The sequence below is a fragment of the Corvus cornix genome, chromosome 15 (genome assembly GCF_000738735.6).
Source record: "Corvus cornix cornix isolate S_Up_H32 chromosome 15, ASM73873v5, whole genome shotgun sequence".
Taxonomy (NCBI): Eukaryota; Metazoa; Chordata; class Aves; order Passeriformes; family Corvidae; genus Corvus; species Corvus cornix.
Genome location: NC_046345.1, coordinates 9,315,016 through 9,334,746, shown reverse-complemented (window position 1 = coordinate 9,334,746; position 19,731 = coordinate 9,315,016). Strand labels below are relative to the sequence as shown.

At 43.4% G+C, this 19,731-nt stretch overlaps 1 protein-coding gene across 5 annotated transcripts in view; it reads left to right on the top strand.

Moving 5' to 3' along the window:
* The first annotated feature begins 1,080 nt into the window (after positions 1-1,080).
* Positions 1,081-19,731, top strand: part of SMPD4 (sphingomyelin phosphodiesterase 4) — a 23,624-nt gene continuing 4,973 nt past the window's right edge. For 3 of the 5 annotated variants that reach the window (XM_039560773.1, XM_039560771.1, XM_039560769.1), the window contains exons 1-18: positions 1,081-1,165; positions 1,474-1,560; positions 2,221-2,363; positions 2,516-2,591; positions 3,462-3,570; positions 4,178-4,230; positions 4,779-4,930; positions 8,675-8,807; positions 9,432-9,503; positions 12,896-12,985; positions 15,337-15,482; positions 15,944-16,034; positions 16,230-16,330; positions 16,601-16,764; positions 17,425-17,630; positions 18,192-18,425; positions 18,975-19,106; positions 19,270-19,398. In XM_039560773.1, the coding sequence (XP_039416707.1) occupies positions 1,127-1,165; positions 1,474-1,560; positions 2,221-2,363; positions 2,516-2,591; positions 3,462-3,570; positions 4,178-4,230; positions 4,779-4,930; positions 8,675-8,807; positions 9,432-9,503; positions 12,896-12,985; positions 15,337-15,482; positions 15,944-16,034; positions 16,230-16,330; positions 16,601-16,764; positions 17,425-17,630; positions 18,192-18,425; positions 18,975-19,106; positions 19,270-19,398 (2,157 nt within the window). In that variant the 5' untranslated portion in view covers positions 1,081-1,126. Of the gene's footprint in view, positions 1,166-1,473; positions 1,561-2,220; positions 2,364-2,515; positions 2,592-3,461; positions 3,571-4,177; positions 4,231-4,778; positions 4,931-4,983; positions 7,503-8,674; positions 8,808-9,431; positions 9,504-12,895; positions 12,986-15,336; positions 15,483-15,943; positions 16,035-16,229; positions 16,331-16,600; positions 16,765-17,424; positions 17,631-18,191; positions 18,426-18,974; positions 19,107-19,269; positions 19,399-19,731 lie in introns of those variants that run through there. The other 2 variants (XM_039560770.1, XM_039560772.1) reach the window with 2 other exon arrangements.

Below are 19,731 nucleotides of genomic sequence, written 5' to 3'. Positions count from 1 at the left end.
TCCCCACCAAGCCGGGAGTCGATGTCAGCGTTTGCCCGCGGCTCCCTCTGCCTTGGGAGACCACGAGTTTTCAACAGATCTCTGGGTACGGCTGCGAAAGAAACCTCTGGAGCCCCAAACACGGATTATGGGGCACTCCCTCTAGGGCAGAGAGGCCCTGCAGAGGGACCTCGGTAAATCAGAGGGCTGGGCAATCACCAACCGTATGAAATTTAACAGGAGTGACAGATTCTGTACCTAGGACAGGGCAATCCTGGCTGTGTGTATGGACTGAGGAATAAAAGGCTGGAGAGCAGTTGTGGGAAGGGACCTGAGGGTCCTGGAAAGTTGGACGTGAGTCACCATTGCCCTGGCAGGGCCAACCGTGTCCTGGGGGACATCAGGCACAGCATCGCCAGCCAGGCAAGGCAGGGAATTGTCCCACTCTGCTCTGCACTGGGGTAGCCTCACCTTGAATATTGTGTGCCATTTTGGGCACTACAGTATAAAAAAGACATTAAGCTATTAGTGAGCATCCAAAGGAGGGACACGAGAATGGTGAAGGGTCCGAAGGGGAAGTTTATGAGGAGCAGCTGAGGGCTGAGGGCACTTCGTTCACCTTGGAGAAGACTGAGGGGAGGACTCATCCTCACGAGGGGCAGTGGAGGGGCAGGCACCGATCTCCTCTCTGGTGACCAGGGACAGAACTCGAGGAAACGGCACAAAGCTGAGTCAGGGGAGGTTTGGGCTGGATATCACGAAAAGGTCCTTCCCCCAGAAGGTGGCTGGGCACAGGAACAGGCTCCCCAGGGCAGTGGTCATGGGCCCACACCTGACATAGTTCAAGAATTGTTTGGACAACGCTCTCAGGCACAGGGTGGGATTGTTGGGGTGACCCGTGCACCGCCAGGAGCTGGACTCGATGATGCTTGTGGGTCCCTTCCAACTCAGAATATTCCATGGATCTGAGAAGGCGCTGAGTCCCTCCGGCCGCGGGCCCTACTCCCCCTCAGCGCGGGGCCTTCTCCGTGGCAACGCCGCGGTGGCGTCATCTGCGCGGGCCGTGACGCAGAAGGGCCGCGCGGGCGCGGGAGCGCGGGGCCGGGGCTGCTGCGGGCCGGGGCTGCTGAGGGCCGGGACAGGCGGCATGGCCGGGCCGCACCTGCAGCAGCCCAGCTTCCTGCTGGTGGGTGCGAGGCCACGGCCGCGCTGCAGGGGCCCTGCTCCCGCCTGCTGGGTGGGAATGGGCGCGCTGCAGCGGTGCGAGCCCGCGGGGCGCGGCGGGGCGGGGCCGGGCCGGGCGGGCAGCGGAGCGGTGTCCCGGTACATTGGTGCTGTACCTGTGAAGGCACCCGCGGCCGTGCAGCCTCAGGTGTCGGCAGAAATGCTGCGCTGGAGGAGGGGCGCAAGGCGCGGATTTTCGCACATCATGGCCGCGGTGAGTGCTGTCCTGCCCCGCAGCGGTGATCGGATTTCCCTTGTGGTTCCTAACAGGCCACGCTGAAGGCGGACTGTGTCAACAAACCGTTTGCGCAGAGGTGCCACGATCTGGAGACGGTCATCGAGGAGCTCCCTGCCAAGGTGAACAGTCACTGCTTTTTCAGAGCCTCACTGCCTGGCAAGTTTCAGGGGCATTGGGTTTTTATATTATTGTTTTCTTTGCCTTATCAAGACAAACGGCCTGGAACGGGCTGCCCGGGGAGGTGATGGAGTCACGTGGAGGTGTTTAAGGAAAGGCTGGATGTGCCACTCAGTGCCGTGGTCTGGTTGACACGGTGGTGTTCGGCCGTAGGATGGATTCGATGATCTCAGAGCTCTTTTCCAACCTAGCTGATTCTGTGATTCTGAGTTTTGAAGGCCCCCAGTGAAACAGTGGGAATCCAGTGTTTCCAAGAATTCAGAATTTTTCTAGTCATTAAAAGGTTGTTTCATTTCACCACCCTTCATTAATACCTTTCAGCCTCAGTTTACAAAGAGCACTTGTTTTTAAAATATAGCAAATAACTGCAAATGATGCTGATGAACATTGTTGCAACTTCAGTAGGATCAGAAATCAGGATAGATCTGCCATAATTGTCATGTTATAATGCAACGTTTTGAATGGACGATCTTCCCAGTGATAATCCAGAAACAGTCATAAATAAATGGCATACATATCTCTGTGTGTTTTAGTACATGCAGTAGAGACTTTCCAAGTGAGGCATTGTGCACATTAATTCTTTGGATCTGTTTTCCCTAAAGGAACTACATGGCATCTTCCCATGGCTGGTGGAGAGCATTTTTGGCAGCCTGGATGGCATCATCATAGGCTGGAATCTTCGCTGTTTGCAAGGAAAAACAAATCCTAATGAATATTCTGTGGCTTTGGATTTCCTGGATCCCAGGTAAACTCATTCATTTCAGCACAGATTAAGAAATGAATTGGTGAACAAATGACCAGTGTTTCACCTTTTTCCATTATGCAAACCTAACTTCACAGAAGTGAGGCAGGAGAGGGTATTTACCATGGGATTTTCTTTCTGGTGCTTGTTTGCAGTGGCCCGATGATGAAGCTGGTTTACAAACTCCAGGCAGAAGAGTACAGATATGATTTCCCAGTCTCATATCTTCCAGTGAGTAACTGAACAGTTTGTAAGAAGGGAATGTAGTTGTTGTTGCAACTGTTGGAACTTTGCGTGCATTTTATATCTACACTTCAGCATTGGCCAAGATACAGCCTCATAGCTCCAGGTTTAGAGCAGACCCATTTCTTGAAATGGCTCCTGGAGGAGGAGAGTTCCCAGCCATAAAATCTCTAGGAGATTGTGGTTCTCAGCAGCTGGAAATGTGTGTTCAGCCAAGAAAGCTGCACTGTGATTCTTGCTCTGTCCCCAGAGAGAGTTGTGTGGTTATTAGTAGTTGCAGGATTGAAAATAGCTTTCTAAACTTATCACAGAGAGTGTCTTCCCTGCCTATGCTTTGTGCCCATGTGTTTGAAGTCTAACTGCTATCCTGGATATGAAGTATCCCATTTCAAACAAAAGTATTCATCTGCAGAGTTGTTTTGCTGTGTTTCTTCCATTGCTACCACCTACATGCTATCTAGAAATCGATTCAGGTAGTCCTACAATCTTTAACAAAATGAAACCTCATTTAAATATGTGGTAATTGCTGGTCCACAGCTCAATTACCTGATCAAAACCAGCAGCCAAACACCAATACTCTGCTGCTCCCACTCCAACTGGAAAAGTCACAGTGAAGGCTTTTTAAAAACATACTGAATTTAAATTTTAAAAATACTGAATACTCATTTTCAGAGAGCAAGTTGAGAGTTCTCTACAGACCGTGCATTTTGACAAGGAGCTACTGCAATGCAATAAAATCCCGCTGAGCTGAATGTAGAGATCACCCCAGAATGCTGGAATGCAGAATCTCACTATCTGAAAACATGGTCTGCAATATGCTGAGTAGCCAGATTAATAGTTCATTACTTTGTCTTTCAGGGCCCTGTGAAAGCTTCAATACAAGAGCAAGTTCTACCAGAATGCTCTTTATACCACAACAAAGTCCAGTTTCCTTCATCTGGTGGTTTAGGTTTGAATTTGGCTCTTAGTATCCTTTTAACGGTTGGGTATCTAATTCTTTTTAAATATCTAAAACTGAGAGATCATGAGTGTTTCTGTTCCGCATTTATTATGTATATGGGGTAAATCATGGTCATGCTGAAGAGTTTGGGCTGATTAGAAATGTTTAGATTACAATTTAAAATAAATGTGTCCTCTTATAAACCCTTGGTGGAGGAATTTCTGGCCTTAATCAAGTCAACAACAAAATTCCCAGTGTTTTCTGTAGAGCTTGTATTTCACAATTTTTGGTTTTGTAACTACTTGTAGTTTGTGCAATATGGTAGGAAAAGGGCATGGTCACTTTGCAGCTTTGCACTTTTGGAAGCAGTGTAGCTGTAGCTGTGCTGGTTTCAGTTTGAAATAGTCAAATGTGCCAAGATTAGCACAAACACACCTTGTCACACAGAGAACACCTCAATTACCAATGTTTCAGTCAGCTGGAAAGCAGGAAGCCAAGGCTGAAGTTGCTCAAAAGCTCTAGCAAGGTAATTTAGCATTGACAAAGTACAAATGTAGTGTCTATTCAGCATCTCCTAATATCTTAACAGCTGTACCTGTTATTTATTATGTGATCCTTAACTCTGTTCTTCCAGATCCATTTGAATATTACATGTTTTACTTTGCAATTAGTTTGATTACACAGAAGGTAAGTACCTTTCACATTTTTTTCCCTTAAAATAGTATTGACCTTTCTCCTTAATGCTTTACGAGCCTGCTGGGGTGCTGTGTAGCTAAATTAACAGCAATTTTATCTGTTCTGTTGGGATTTCTTATTGCTTTGGTTCACTTGATGATGGAAGACTGGATAATAAACAAAGTACCCACCTTAGATACACCAGTACGTAGTCTCATGCCAACAAGGAGCAGGCAGTGGATTCCAAATAGTTTCTCTCCCCCTGTATCCAGTAAGGATTTCTCTACAGTCATAACCACAGCTTGGTACTGTGGGGTGTGGTTATTTGGTTCCTGTGCCTGTTGTTACCTCTCCTCTCCTGCTTGGTTACAGTCATTGTTACAGCAACGTTTCTCTTACAGCTCATTTACCTTTGCTCCAAAGGGTCTTTACTGCCAATTCACCCTTTCTAACCACTGGGCTTCTGCTTTTTTATGCTGAGGGAGTCTGGTACCACTCCCCAGCACTGGCTTAAAGCAGCAGTGTTTAAACCCCACGTATGCGCTGTGTGTCTGTTACAGAACTCACCTGTCACCCATCATGTCAGCCCTTCCAACAGTGCTTATTTCATCCTGGTGGACACATACCTGAAGTGTTTCCTGCCCACAGAAGGAAGTGTCCTTCCCCCACCTTCTTCAAATCCTGGGGGAGCCATCCCTTCCCCAACTCCCAGGTAATGGCTACAGTGCCAGGGGCAAAGTGTGGGAACAGTGCAGACAAAATATGGCTTGTTGGAACAAAATCTCTAACAAGTAGAAAACACCTCCACATGCCAACTTTCGGGTGGGGGAAGCCATGCAGACAATCAATGTGATTGGTAGAGCAAGCTTCATTTATTAGCAATACAGAGGCACTTATATAGTATTGAATACAAGTTTATCAGTTCTTGATTGGTTTAAGCCTACAAAAGCACATTCTTACTTCTACATGATTGGGTTAGATAAAAGACTACATTTGGCAAGCTTTATGTTTTGTTTTGAGAGATCAAAAATCTTCCTCCCTTCTCATGGTCAGTACATCTTATCAGCACAGGACTGTACCTCCTTAAAACTCCCTTTTTGTTTCTCAGGCCTGTTTCTCACACAGGCACTTTCTCATGGAGGTTTTTTCTCATGCAGGCCTTTGCCTGCACAGCTCTTCTATTGATTTGGTTTTATCAATAATCCATGTCCCTGATCCTCTAATCATTTTGCAACAATTCCCCTTTTTTCTTTTTGTAAAGGCAATATTTGATTTGCTACAGATGTAGTAACTTTGTATATCATCTTTTGCAAGCATTGGCATAGACAAAGTAAGCACAGTATTATTAATAATATTACTAGTCTTACAGTAATTAAATGCTGCACGAGTGAAACTAGCCATGATTTTAAACCTAGTGATTTTAACCATCCTTCTAAGCTGAGACCATCTTTTTTCTGTAATTGTGTGGTTAATTAATGTAACTCACTTGTCTGCTTGTAAATTAGGACAGAGTGGTTAGAAAGATTCATACAGCACATACCTTAGAACTCTTCACAGCTGTGGCTGTGAGCTAGTAGTAGAAAATCAATGGCTACTTAATTTTGTAATATTGTATGTCTACCACTAGTAACATTTACACTTAACTCATTAAGCGTTTGCAAAGTTATGTTTAACTTATCCCTCTCCCAGCAAGCAAGTTTATGCAAAATAGCGTAAGCCCTGGCTGCTGAAGTACCAGGAAAAAACATAGATGCTAGCCAAATTGACTGCTTTCACTCCATCTAAATGGGCGGACAGCTGATTGAAAATGTCCGCTAATGCTCGTCTCAAGACAGTCAAAAAAACTAATTCCCTACTCTATTTCTATGTCTGATGCTATACCTAAAAATTTATGCAACTCTCCTTTTTAGTTTTGTCTTTGGAGAGAGTTCCCCAACACCCACCACAAGTCACTAGCAACCACCTAGGGCAGCTGTTACATTCGCCCCAGGGTCTCGCTATTTCTCCTGCTACGGAGAGTGGTGGATCTGGCAAGTCCTCAGCTCCTTCACTCAGCCACGTCTGCAGCCTCTCCCAAGGCTCCTCGGGACAGGTCTCAGAGTTCCAGCTGTTGAAGTAGTGGCGTCACTTTCGTCAGGAGCTGATGCTGACTGCGCCTTCTCGTTTTGGGGTCCTGTAAGCGTAGCACGGCACCACTTGCTGGGCACCCCTCTGGTCAGCGCTGCGGTGATGACTTGTCCCTGTTGCAGGACATTCTGCAGCATTGCAGTAAAAGCACCTGTTTGAGATGGCTGTTCTGCACAGGTAGCACGTACGAGCATCTCGTCTACACTTGCTCCTTGGGGCAGCGTGGCAAGAATTGTCTTAGCTTGCCTGTTAGCATTTTCAAATGCAAGTGTTTGGAACATTTGCTCTTGATGCTCTTCAGAGAGCTCAGTTGCATCCTTTAAGGCTGCTGACAAACAGTCAATGCACTGATCATATGGCTCTGACAGCCCCTGTTGGACTGCTGCATACGAGGGAGACTTCTTCTTTTCAGGTACTGGCAACAAGGCTTTGTGGGCAAGAGTCTGTGACAACTGATGAATGACTATGGGCATGGTCAGCTGTGTTACTGTTGCCCTGTAAGCTCTGCTTCCAGTTAGCATGTCAGCTTGGAGTGCATACAGTGGGTCTTGTGTGTCACTTTGATGTTTGCTAGCTTCTTCTTGTGCTAGCTGTTTCCACGTTCGTTCCCAGAGCAGGAACTGTGAAGGGGTTAACAACGACTGTGCGATGCTGATGCAATCATTCAGACACAGAACATCTGCTGTAAAGATAAACTGCAGAATGCTTCGTGTAGATAAGTCAGCAAGCTTTTTGATTACTTCTTGTATCATTTCTTGGTGCTTTTCCCCCTCCCAGGGCCGACTCCCGGCAGCCCCGGCTGGCTCTGTCTTTGCAGGCGACGAAACCGCAGAAGCCTCTTCACAGCTGGACATTACTTTGCTGCTCAGCAGGGGAGCTTTAGGACCTCTGGGTTGCTCTGCCGCTTTCGGCCGGGCACCAGGACTGCCTGTGTCTCCTTGGCCCACCTGTGCCCCGCCCCCTGACTCAGGTGGCTCTGCTTCCACGTTCGCAGCCATTCCTCTCTCAGACGTCGGAGGGATAACATCCTGCCCTGCTGAGTTCAGCAGCTCCTGCAGTGAGCGGACGGGTGCTGCTGTGCTTTTAATTGGTTTTCCGCAGCCAGCCGGAAGGACCGTGCTACCCTGGACTCCGCTCCAGTCTGTGCCCGCTGCTCCGTAAGACCCCATCTGTTCCTTTCCCGGAGCCACCACACCCGGAGCTGCCACTCTCTATGGCAGCTGCGGCCACTGTCCTCTCTGTTTTCATCTCTGCGAGAGTGCCAGTTACTGCTCTCCAGATTAATCCGAGAGCTTTTGCTTCTTTAGCTTTCTTTTTAAACGATCTTGGATCAGCTAGTTCCTTACAAAGGTTTACTTCTTTAACTCCTCGCTTTTCTAAAAAGTGTAAAAATAAATCAAGGGTAACCTCTGTTTCCATATCTGCGTCCTACCGCAATCCGCGTCTTACCGCAATCCCTGTCGACAGGATTTGTGCAGCCTTTTCCCAGGTTTGCCCTTGTCAGCCGAAACGGCGGACCCCTGTGTCAGGTCAGTCCAGGCACAGATCAGACGCTTGCCTGCAGCTGCTGATCTTTTGCCCCCCGATCGCTGCTTATCGGTGCCACGTCGGTCTCCCACCTTAGTCAAGAAAACGAAGTCCCAGTCCCTGTTCGGGCGCCAAATGCCGACTTTCGGGTGGGGGAAGCCATGCAGACAATCAATGTGATTGGTAGAGCAAGCTTTGTTTATTAGCAATACAGAGGTGCTTATGTAGTATTGAATACAAGTTTATCGGTTCTTGATTGGTTTAAGCTTACAAAAGCACATTCTTACTTCTACATGATTGGGTTAGATAAAAGACTACATTTGGCAAGCTTTATGTTTTGTTTTGAGAGATCAAAAATCTTCCTCCCTTCTCATGGTCAGTACATCTTATCAGCACAGGACTGTACCTCCTTAAAACTCCCTTTTTGTTTCTCAGGCCTGTTTCTCACACAGGCACTTTCTCATGGAGGTTTTTTCTCATGCAGGCCTTTGCCTGCACAGCTCTTCTATTGATTTGGTTTTATCAATAATCCATGTCCCTGATCCTCTAATCATTTTGCAACATCCACACTTCGATCCGTATGTACTTTTTACGTAGGAATAGTGATGCAGTGTTTGGTTATAGTTGTAGTTGAAGTGATTAGTAGTAACAGTAAGTTGCAGAAGTTTGAAAATGTAATCAATTATACAGTTTAAAAACCTGTTTTCTGGTTTATAAAATACTGATTAAAAGCAATGATACATTCCCCTGTACTGCATCGAGGCTTACTGACTTCTATATTTCCATGCATTTGTCCTCAAAGGTCTCCAGCAGTGCCTTTCTCCTCCTATGGCATGCATCACACCAGCCTGCTGAAACGGCACATTGCCCACCAGCCCTCTGTGAATGCTGACCCAGCTTCCCAGGAGATCTGGAGATCAGAAACACTGCTTCAGGTACGTTGCATTTAAGGAGGAAAACGCCCTGCAACATTTCTTTCTGCTCACTGAGGGATCTCTTCTTTTTAAAGCAGAGGCAGTTAGGCCAGTTTGCTTTAGCCTGGTTTTGGAATTGAGCAGTGCAGCTGTTGCTTTCTGTTAATGCAGCAAAGAACCACTGTGAAGCAGTTAAGTTGTAGCTTAGAAAGGCACTTAATATCTTTTTTTAGCCTAAGGATCTAACAACTGGTCTCAGGCATTTGAATATTTTTTTCTGGAAAAGTTTCTGCACCTGATTTTCTTTTTTAAATCTTAGATCAGTTCTATGCTCTATGCAAAGGTTAAACACTGCTAAGTTGGTTTTGTTCACTACCAAGAGAAGGAAAAGAAAATCTGGATTTAGCAGTTGTTCTGAAACAAGTTCCTGCCATGTTGCTGAACTGACTAGTTGATGCCTGGCAGGTGCTAAGAGTTTGTCATCTCAGCCGTTGACATGACAACCTGAAACATCTTGAATAGGTGCTGTTTACCAGTACAGCTTAGTTTTCAAGTTATATACTGTGGTTTTCCTTATGTTTATCTTCTGACTGACAGTGCAGGATTATTTCTCTTCCCCTAGCTGAGAAGATATTTGTTTTGCAGATCTTTGTTGAAATGTGGCTTCATCATTATTCTCTGGAAATGTATCAGAAAATGCAGTCCCCTCACGTCAAGGTAATAGTTTGTACTGCATTCGTGAACATCACCTGATGGTTGAGCTCTTACCTTGGGATAAATATCCTATTCTGTGGAGAATTTTTTTCTGTATATTGGTGCAAAGGAAAGAAATAATTTACCAGAGTATGTACGTGAGTGTGTCAGAGTTGATAATCCAGTTACAAAGAATGTTGTGAATAAGTGTGTCATCCAGATTTGCCTTCATTGCAGAAGTTGTGTTAGTTTTGTTCTGGTTTTTGTTTCTTTTTTTTTGTTCAAGATGAGTTTGTGGGATGGTCACAACAATCTGAACATCAATGTTAAAGTACTAATGATTGAGAAGATGCCACTATAAAACCATTGTGTTAAATCCCAGTGGGGAAACATGACTGCTAAAAATAGCTAAAATTGATTTCCAGCAGAGATAGCAACTGTTACTGAAATACCAGTTGGTAATTTCTAACATCCATAACCATATTTTAGCCTAAATTCAAATTTTTAAAAAAAAAAAAATCTTACTAAACTGCCATTTTTATTGTTTCATGTCCCAAAACATGCTTTTCACCATAATGGTGTCAGAAGCAGTTCTGTAGCTAGAGTTTGGATTATCTGACAAGCTCTTGCTCAGATAATACACTGTTGTAAGCAGTTTGTGGTGGCCTGTTCAGTAACAAACTACTGCATGTAAGAAGTAAGTAAGTGTTGGGGAGGCTAAGATTAAAGACATCATAAATGTAAAGGGAATTTGAAGGAGAAAGTGTTGATCCTCTGAATTCCCTCTGGGTCACAGTGGGACTTTCATTGAGAGGGAGAGAAATAATAAAAGCTACTCAGGATTTATTCCTGTGTGGAAGTGCAATATGAGAGTTGATTGAGAAATTCTTATCCTTCACTCCACAGGATAGGAAATAAAACACATTTATATTCAGCTAGGGAAAAACATTGGAGAGCTGAAATGTGATGGGTTTTGTCATTTATTCTCAAAGTTGAGGTCAAAATGCAAACTCACTAATGTTGCAAAGTCTCCGCTTGGGACTCCCAGCAGCATGGCTGTGCACCTGTGATGGAAAGGCTTTGCTTGAAGTACCTTTGGTCTGTCTGTCTGTCCAGTCTCTGTGCATCAAGCGCTGTGCTTAGGCCAGAAATGATGATTGCTTTAAACTTCTCTCCTCTGTTCACCCTCTGTATTTCAGATGCTCTCTTCTAGCACTAGGGAGCAGCAGTTGCAGACAATGACTCTCCACGTTATGGTGGAGTAGGGCCTAGGTAGAGCTTACAGTTCTCTGAAATCAGCACTTCAGGATCCTCCACAAGGTGTGTTGAGCCACAACTTGAGGCCATAACTCCCTGATGGTATTTTAGTTTCATCTTTGATGGGAAGTAATCGTGAACATGTAAAATAGGAGGTCTTCATTCTTTGGGGGGGTAGAGCACTGGAATGGGGGACTGGAATTCCCTGTGACATACATAAATGGATGAAGGATCTCTCCTGCAGGACTAAGGAAAGGTTCCAGATCAGTTGGGGCCAGGACTGTTCATTAGCCTGTGATGCTTAAACTGAACTTTGTAGACTGGGTGGGCTGAAGGAGAGCAGTCTGCCTTGTAGTTCCTCAGATGAGGAAGTAGAACATCCAGAGGTGTAAGTTCTATTTTAACACAAGCATTAAAGACCTTGACTGGGGACCCAAGATTGCCCTATACCTTATTCTTAAAATTATCAATAATGATGCAGGTTCAGTTGATTCCATTTAGCCTTCCATTTAGTGTTTGGAAGGAAGGGTAATTAGTGACTGTCCAGTTCTGGATCTAGAGCTGTTTGAGCATCAGTGATTTGAAATGGCTGCATATCTGTATTGGAAGGTGGGATGAGGTTTTGCAGAACTTGCTCACTCTTTGTCCAGCAGCCAGATTTGTTTGCTTTCACGGGCCAAGACAGATCTTAGATAAGTAACTTTCTTGGGAAGGAGAATCATAGATTTTTCCTTAAACCTTGTTGGTGTTGTCACAGACTTCCCTTTATAAGTAGAACACAGGGGCATGAATAGTAAATAGCTTTGAATTCTTTTTGGGTCTGCTGTGAACTGAGGTTGCTGCTATTTGCTATGCTGTCACTGTTTTTCCCTTTTAATTCAACTATTTTCCAATTCTTTTGTCTGTTTGTTTTTTCTTTCTCTGATGATCTAGAGTCCAAGTGTGCAGCATCTTTTTTCCTATTCCCTTCTGCTGTTATCACAAGAAACCCATAAAAAGAAGTAGTTTGATAGAACTTCATGTAATGCTTCATGACCTTCCAATGCCAGGTGTTCATCCCCCAGCACTGCATGTGGAACACCCATTAAAGTACAGGGGGTTGCAGATTCCTGTGGCAGGGGAGTCAGTTTGGAAGCAGATGATCTGCCCAAGCTGTTGGGGAGCCTGCAGTGACAATCCTGCCACTCTAAGGGTGTGAAACCAAAAGCTGCCAAACTGACACTGGAGGAAATGGGGTAGAGGCTGTTTAAAGACAGCAGAGGTGTGATCTGGAGAGTTAGTTTAGATGCCTGACAACAGTCATTGGGGTCTGTGTAGTGTACATTTTTTGTTTTATGTTTTTTCATTAATTTCATACATGTGTGTCACTGTTGCTACAGTATCCTCTTCACTATCATTGTCAGAAATACTGTTCAGGTTGTTCCTTCAAGAAGGGATCTGGCTGAGGCTTGCAGATACTTCAGTGTTATGGCAAGATGCCTTTTGCATCAGCATATAACACTGTGCTAGGTATGTCTTTGCCTTTTTAGATATGTAATGTTTCCCTAATAGCAAAAGTAATTTCCTCTTTTGAGGAAATTCACACGACCTGCAGCCTTCCCAAATGGCCTTTAAGTAGAGAGAAGACATAGGACTTCTCTGGACAGGGAACTTCAATTTGAGTTTCTTCCACATACAAATTGTGCTTCTCCAGCAGAACAGGAAGAAATGACAAAGTTTTCAAAATGGATGTAAAATGTGTGCAGAATATTGCACTCTTATCAGTTTTTAATAAAACACTGTAACAGTGTGTAAATCCTTGTTACTGCAGTTCAATTCACTTCTGAAATGGGAAATTGATTTGGCAAAAGCTCCATATCCCCTACCAGTCCTTGCTCTGAGCATAGCAAAGAGAACAGCCACTTTTTTGACACCTGCTCCCAGTTGTATTTCCAAGTTGATAAAGGATAAGAAATACTGTGGAATCAATCTACAGAACACTAGAAAAAAGAGGATACTGTGGCTGCAGTTGTTATTGTGATATGTTGTCCCTGACTGTATTTGTGATGTTCATTTTTCCCCCCACCCTTCTTCCTTGGGCTCATTCTCACTTTTTTTTTCTCTTGCTCTCTTCTCTCCTTTTTTCCCTCCCCCCTTCCTTTTTGTTTCTGTTGTCTCAGCTGGAGGTTCTCCACTACCGACTCAGTATCTCCAGTAAACACCACGGTAGTCCTGCCCAATCCAGCTACCAGGCCCTCCACGCATACCAAGTATTATCATCTTTTCATTTTGTTTCCTTTTTAAAAATCTTGTTCCATTATATAATCTGCGAAGTGTATTGGTGCTGGCTGTACAGCAGCTTCTTCTGCCAAGGTGTGGTTTTATAATTTGAGAACACTGCATTGAAATTCACTAAATTTTTTGGTGAAATAGATACTGAGAGATATTAGCAAAGGTCATGGAGAAAAGAGTTAAACTAGCATGTTATGAGGACTAATTGGAAACTCTATTTGTAAAGATGCATTCTTGCAATGTAACACTTACCAGCAATGCTGGTTTTTGGCACCAAAGCTGTCTTCTCCAGTGGCAGATTTCTGCTTCTCACACAGTAGTCATTTAAGCAAACTTTGCGTGGAAGGAAATATCAGAATTTGCATGGCTGTCACCCAGATTAAGGTAGGTAACATCTGGGGGTTTTTAGCCAAGGAAATGTCATTGGATAATACTAAATTTGTGGTGGCAATGTCAACTTGACTGTCCACTTTTGCAAAAGCACGAGTGGTACATTTGCAGATTGTTCAGGAAATGTGCATGCAAAAACATTCCTGTTGGAACAGATTGCTGATTCCTCTTTCCCTACTTCAGCCCTTTATTCATTGGGTCTTCATTTTGGGAATGGGGAGGGCTAAGCTTACGTATTTTAAAGCTCTTTAGCACTACATGCCATTTCCCTGCTCTTCAATCCTTTTGTTTTGTTTTGTTTTGTTTTAATTGCTATGGTATCTCAAGGTGCTGTTTAGAAAGGAACCTAGAAAGTATTACTTTAAATCTTTTTTACTGTTACATTCATCTAATTACTGTGTTAAGAATTAAAAATGGCATACCTCCATCCTGTATGAAAAGGTTTGACAACAAAAACACATGTGGGGAAAAAGAGTTTTTAAACCAGTGATGTTCATAATGGTGGTGATCCAGGCTAAGAGGAAATTATAAGAATTGCTACGTGGAAGAACTACTAACGTCACCCAAAATGATGTATTGAAATAGGGTGGGGTTGTAAATTGCAAAGGTACCTTCAAAGGGGGCTTAGGATTTTTAACATTACACCCTTTCAAGGCCTGTAGTAGAGTACTCAGCCTCTCTAATTGCTGTGGAAATCCTGGTCCAAACTCCAAGGACCACACAAATTCTTGGAGTTCTACCCTCTTGCATAAACTCATCAGGATTGTGGAAAACATGCTGATACAAGTAGGAGCTGTCAAAAACAAGCCCAGCCTTCATTAGAACTGGTAAAGGTTTATCCCTCTCTTAGAAGAGTCTCAGATCTGGCTGCACTACAGAACTGTATCTGTCATCGAGCCTGGAATCTCTTCCTGGAGTGAATGTCACAGTGTATTCAAAATCTTAGAGTGTGAAAACACATCTGCTTTGCCTCAGGTATTGCTGAGAAAGGACATAAAGACACACACAGACAGACACTCCCTCCCCACCTCAAGCACTGCAAACTTCTTGCAGCTATTGTCCAATACACCTTTCCAGCACTTTCTGTTGTATTTGCAGCTGTAACTTACGTTTCATGTACATTATTCTTGTCAACTTCTGTGAAACAGAATACAGATCTCAAAATCTGCCTTCAGTGGTGGATTGAGATTAGTTCACTACTCTTAAAGCAGATGACAGTAGCAAAGGAGTTTGTGCTTTGTCTGCACATTCTGCAGCAGACCCACTCTGGTGCTGGGCACACAGGAGAACCAGCTCTTCTTTTCCTTGTTCACCTCCCTGCTATATCAAACACTCACTTGCTCATTAGTAACATCACTGTGGCTCACCATCACTCCTTGTGCTACTCCCACCCAGGGTACTTCTCCCCCTAAGGATAGGGAGGAGTTAGAACCAACAGGATCTCACAAGACTCAAAACAATTCTTATTCTTCCTATAACTCTGTCTAGGATTATTCTCTTTTGTAAGGCTGATGAGTACCAGCATAGGAAGGAGAACTCAGTAAAGCCAGCCATGAGCATAAACAAAGGACCTGCTGTGCTTCTGCAGCAATGAACTTACAGCCATAATGAAAGGCTGAATATTCTTTTTTCAGAAAGGGGTAAGTCAAAATCTACAAGTTATTCTGTTCTTTAAAGCTGGCCCAAAATTCAGTGCATTAGAGTACTGTAGATAACTTTTCTTACAATCCAAATATGCTACTGTTTCTTAGTGAACTGATGGTAGAAGATTGATGCAGCTTGTCCTGGGGAGCAAGCCTGTCCAAAATCAGGTTTGGTGAAGAACCTAAAAGGAAGAGAGCATTTCCTGTATTTTGATCTGAGAATATAATTTTCCTGGATTCCCTGGGCATTTAGCAAATGACACTCATTAGTTGCCTCTCTTTTGCTTTGAATCTAGGAGTCATTCAAGCCCACTGAAGAGCACGTGCTAGTGGTAAGACTGCTTGTGAAACATCTGCATGCTTTCAGCAACAGCCTGAAACCAGAGCCTCTCTCCCCTTCAGCCCACTCCCACACAGCCAGCCCACTGGAGGAGTTTAAAAGGTTAGTACATGAGTATGTCTCTGAAATGTATAGAACTTATCCCTGAAAAGCTGAGCTTTCTCCATGAAAATCTCAGCTTTCTCTGAGAGGTTGAATTATGCTGTTCTGATGCTAAATACAGAAGTACATTATTAAAAGTACACAAGAGCTAATGGATCACGTTTCTCACATCCACTGACGGGGGGCAGCTTCAGCAGCAGCTATTGCCCTAGTCTGTCGAGAAAAGAAAATGCTGTCAGAGGATTCTTGCCAAGGTTAGTTTAGTATTTGGCATTTAATAATTCAAGTTGAAATTCAATGGCCTGAAGTAGTTTCAGTTAAGGAAGAACAAATTTTGCTCAATTCTTTCTCTGTTTGCATTTGTGGAAGTGTGTTGGGTTGTTGGTTGGTAGGGTTGGGTTTTTTGTTTTTAAAAGTTGCTGCCAGTTGATACATGTGACTGCCTTTGAATCTTTTTGCAGGGTTGTGATTCCTCGGTTTGTCCAGGAGAAGCTTTATATCTTTCTGCAACACTGTTTTGGCCACTGGCCTCTGGATGCCTCTTTCAGAGCAGTATGTACCTGCTTCTCCACCTAAGTCTGTACTCAACAGAACTAGTTATTAGTTATTGCTGTTTCTTGGTCTTTACATCACTTTTCTAGAGCAGTAGAATTCTTTATATAACAAAAAAATTAACAAAAAACCCCTCCTGCCTTCCTCTCCAAAAAGTACTGGCACTCATGTGGGTTTATGTGTGATTTTGCTTAGGTTCTTGAGATGTGGTTAAGTTACTTGCAGCCTTGGAGGTATGCACCCGAAAAGCCACCACAAAGCACAGAGCCTTTGCCTCGCAGCGTCTCGGAGAAATGGTGAGGAGGGGAGCAGCTGTGAGTAATCTGAGCCAACCGTCATGGAGATCCTCAGTAAAACAGCAGTATTTCAGGAACTATGCACCAACCTGAAGTGAATTCCTATATGAGACTAGAGATGATTTCTTAGAACACCCGTTTTTGTTGTGTTTTCAGTGTAAATCTTTCCAGAGACAGTATGAAACATTCCTTTAGTGGCTGATTTGGTAAAAGACAAAATAACAAGTCTCTAAATAGCTGTACTCACAAATCCTGTACTCACTTTGACAGGGCTACCTTCATTCAAGAAAACCTACTCATGTATACCAAGCTGTTTGTGGGATTTCTGAACAGAGCTCTTCGAACAGACTTGGTCAGTCCAAAAAATGCCCTCATGGTGTTCCGAGTTGCTAAGGTCTTTGCTCAGCCCAATCTAGCTGAAATGATCTTGAAAGGTAAAAGGATATTTTGACATCTTATGTTGTCCTGTCTCAATCTTTCTTCGCAATAGTTATCTCACCCCAGAAGCACTGAGGTGAATAGACTTCTCTCCCATTTTGCGTGCTATTTTGCCATTCAAAAGTCTCTCTTCACTAATGTTTGTCAGTTGGTTTAGTAAGTCTGTAGTTCTCTTCTAATCACAATGGATTTCATTCCACAATTTCTTTTTAAAGAATAACCTACACAATTACAATTGTCAGTTTTTCTTACCCTTGTATTACTTCATTATATACTTCAGGATTTAAACTTTGTATATCTCTGAAAGTCCCTATACTTAGTAAAAGAGTCAGGCATGTGGTTCAGGATAATTAGGAAACAGTAAATTTGGGAGTGGTGAGATTTGACAAATATCAATGTCTGAAATACGTTTCTCCACTGCCTTTTGTTGAAAAATGTTACAAACTTAAAATGCTGCTTGTATGGTCTGCATTAAATGCACTCTGACATTTTCTGCTCTGGGCAGAGAGAAGTAAATAATAAACAGTAATTAAGGCCTTTTTCCCCTTAGAACTCAATCTCTAAATAAAGTTGGCCAGCAGCTTTAAGGCAGCTGGGCCTTCCCCAGGCAAGACCAGTATTATGTAACCATCTTCACTGCTTTTTTCAAATTCTAGGAGAACAGTTATTCCTGGAGCCAGAACTTGTTATTCCCCACCGTCAACACCGACTTTTTATGAGCCCCACTCTTGGTGGGAGTTTTTTGTCATCACGATCTCCAGCTGTTACAGATGCTTCATTTAAGGTGAAGAGTCATGTTTACAGCCTGGAAGGACAGGACTTCCAGTATAAACAGATGTTTGGCACAGAAGTCAGGAATTTGGTAAGCAACAAGCTCCTTGTCACCTGCCTTTCTACTTTGACAGATGTTTTCTCAGTGCGGAGCATCCATGTCAGGAGAAGTTAAGAGTGGAACACTTCACACCCTGCATTACTGTATAATTTAGTTTGCTGACAGTGACTTCTGGACCCTGAGGGGTCTCAGTCCAGCACAGCTGTAAAAATCTGCTTCTCTTTGATAAATAAGTTAATGTAACAGCTTGCTGCCTTGGAGCAGTATATGGTATATCCTCTCAAACATGCTTACTGGGATCTTCTGATTGATCAGTACCTACCAGCAAGTCAAAGCAGCAGAAATAAAAAAAAAAAGCATCAAAAGAACCCAAGCAGCACTGAGGTTTCTTAAATGCTTCAACAGAACTGCTTATGCCCTATTGGAAATCCAACTAACAGTCAGTCAGCACAAATCCATATGCACTAAAGGGAGTGAGTTTGCTGGGATTGCTCTCACTTTCAGCTATCAAGGCACAGTTTTATCCATTTATGGATGCTTAGTGATCCTTTATCTTTGTCCCACACCATTTTGTTTTGTTTTTCGTTTTAGGTGTTAAAACTGGCTCAGTTAATTTGTCAGGCACAGCAGACAGCAAAGTCCATATCAGACCATTCTGCAGAGACAATGGCCAGCCCGTCCTTCTTCTCGTGGTTTAGATTCACACCATCTGACATGAATGGTTCCTACACAGGCAATGACCTTGATGAAATTGGGCAGGACAGCATCAAAAAAACAGATGAATATTTAGAGAAGGCACTGGAATATTTGTGCCAGATCTTTAAGGTACGTAACATCTTTCTAAGAACTTGTGCAGTGAGAACAAGAGTCAGGATTCGTCAAATGTACATCTGTGTCTCTTGTACTTTGTGGGGTCACAGAGTTATCCAAAGACCTTGCTTTTAAATTTTAACATCTTCTCGACTTTACCTGACTGCTTCAAAACCCATTTTCAATATAGATGGAATTAGGTGTTCTGAATTTCTAAGTATCAAACCTACAACTGCAGCTATGGACAAACTGTTAAAAATAACAGATTAATTTCTCTGCAGCCACACTCCCTTACACAGAATTGCCCTAGGAGACAGCTCTTTGATACTCTTTGAGAGCTAAGGGCGATACAAACCAGAGCACTTCTCTAGAACTGGAAAAGCACAGACAAATCTGGAAAAGTTCTTCTCATTTTAATGTCTAACTGAGGTGCTATTAAGCAGTTTTTGGTATCTGAGCTGGCTATCAAAAGACTTCCAATGCTAATGAGTTTGTTAAGTGAGGAGTAAATTAACTAGGGGGTAGATCAAACACCTGTTTTAAAACTGTGTTATTCTTGTGTAGCTGAGTGAAGCCCAGCTGACTCAGATGATGATGAAGTGTGGGACAGCTCAAGATGAGAATGGAAAAAAACAGCTTCCAGACTGCATTGCAAGTGAGAACGGCCTCATTCTTACACCCCTGGGCAGGTACCAGGTGAGAGAGAAACGATTCCATATCACTCCCTAGGTTGTTCTTGAAAAATCAAGTTGTCCTATGATGAAGAGAAGTGCAACTTGCTTGGGGCTAAGAGAGGTGCCAGTAAAAAGGTGTTTCAGATGGGAGCTACAAGATGAGGTGTTTATTTTCCCATTTCTAGATCATAAATGGCTTACGTAGGTTTGAGGTGCAGTATCAAGGGGATACTGAGCTTCAGCCCATCCGCAGCTATGAAAATGCCGCTCTTGTCCGCCTCCTGTTCCGCTTCTCCTCAGTGCTCAACGAAAGGGTAAGTACAGCACTGCCTCCTTCTGTGTTCTCCACTGCACATTTCTGTTCTTTACTGCACCTGTACATGCATGACACTTCATTTGCTCTTACTCCACCTTCTTTATTGTGGTCTAGATGGGTATTTCCTAGTAGTAAGAGGCTTGCTTCTGTACCTCTAATTCTGCTTTTCCTACACAAAACATTGTAAACATGATTTATTAAGGGGCTCATGGTTGATGAACAGTGGAGTAACATTCAGAATGAACACTTCTAAAACAGGAAAAGCAAATTATTTTCTTAGGTATGAGGAACACAAGGCAAGTCTGCACTAAGACAGTTCTGCTGTTTAAAA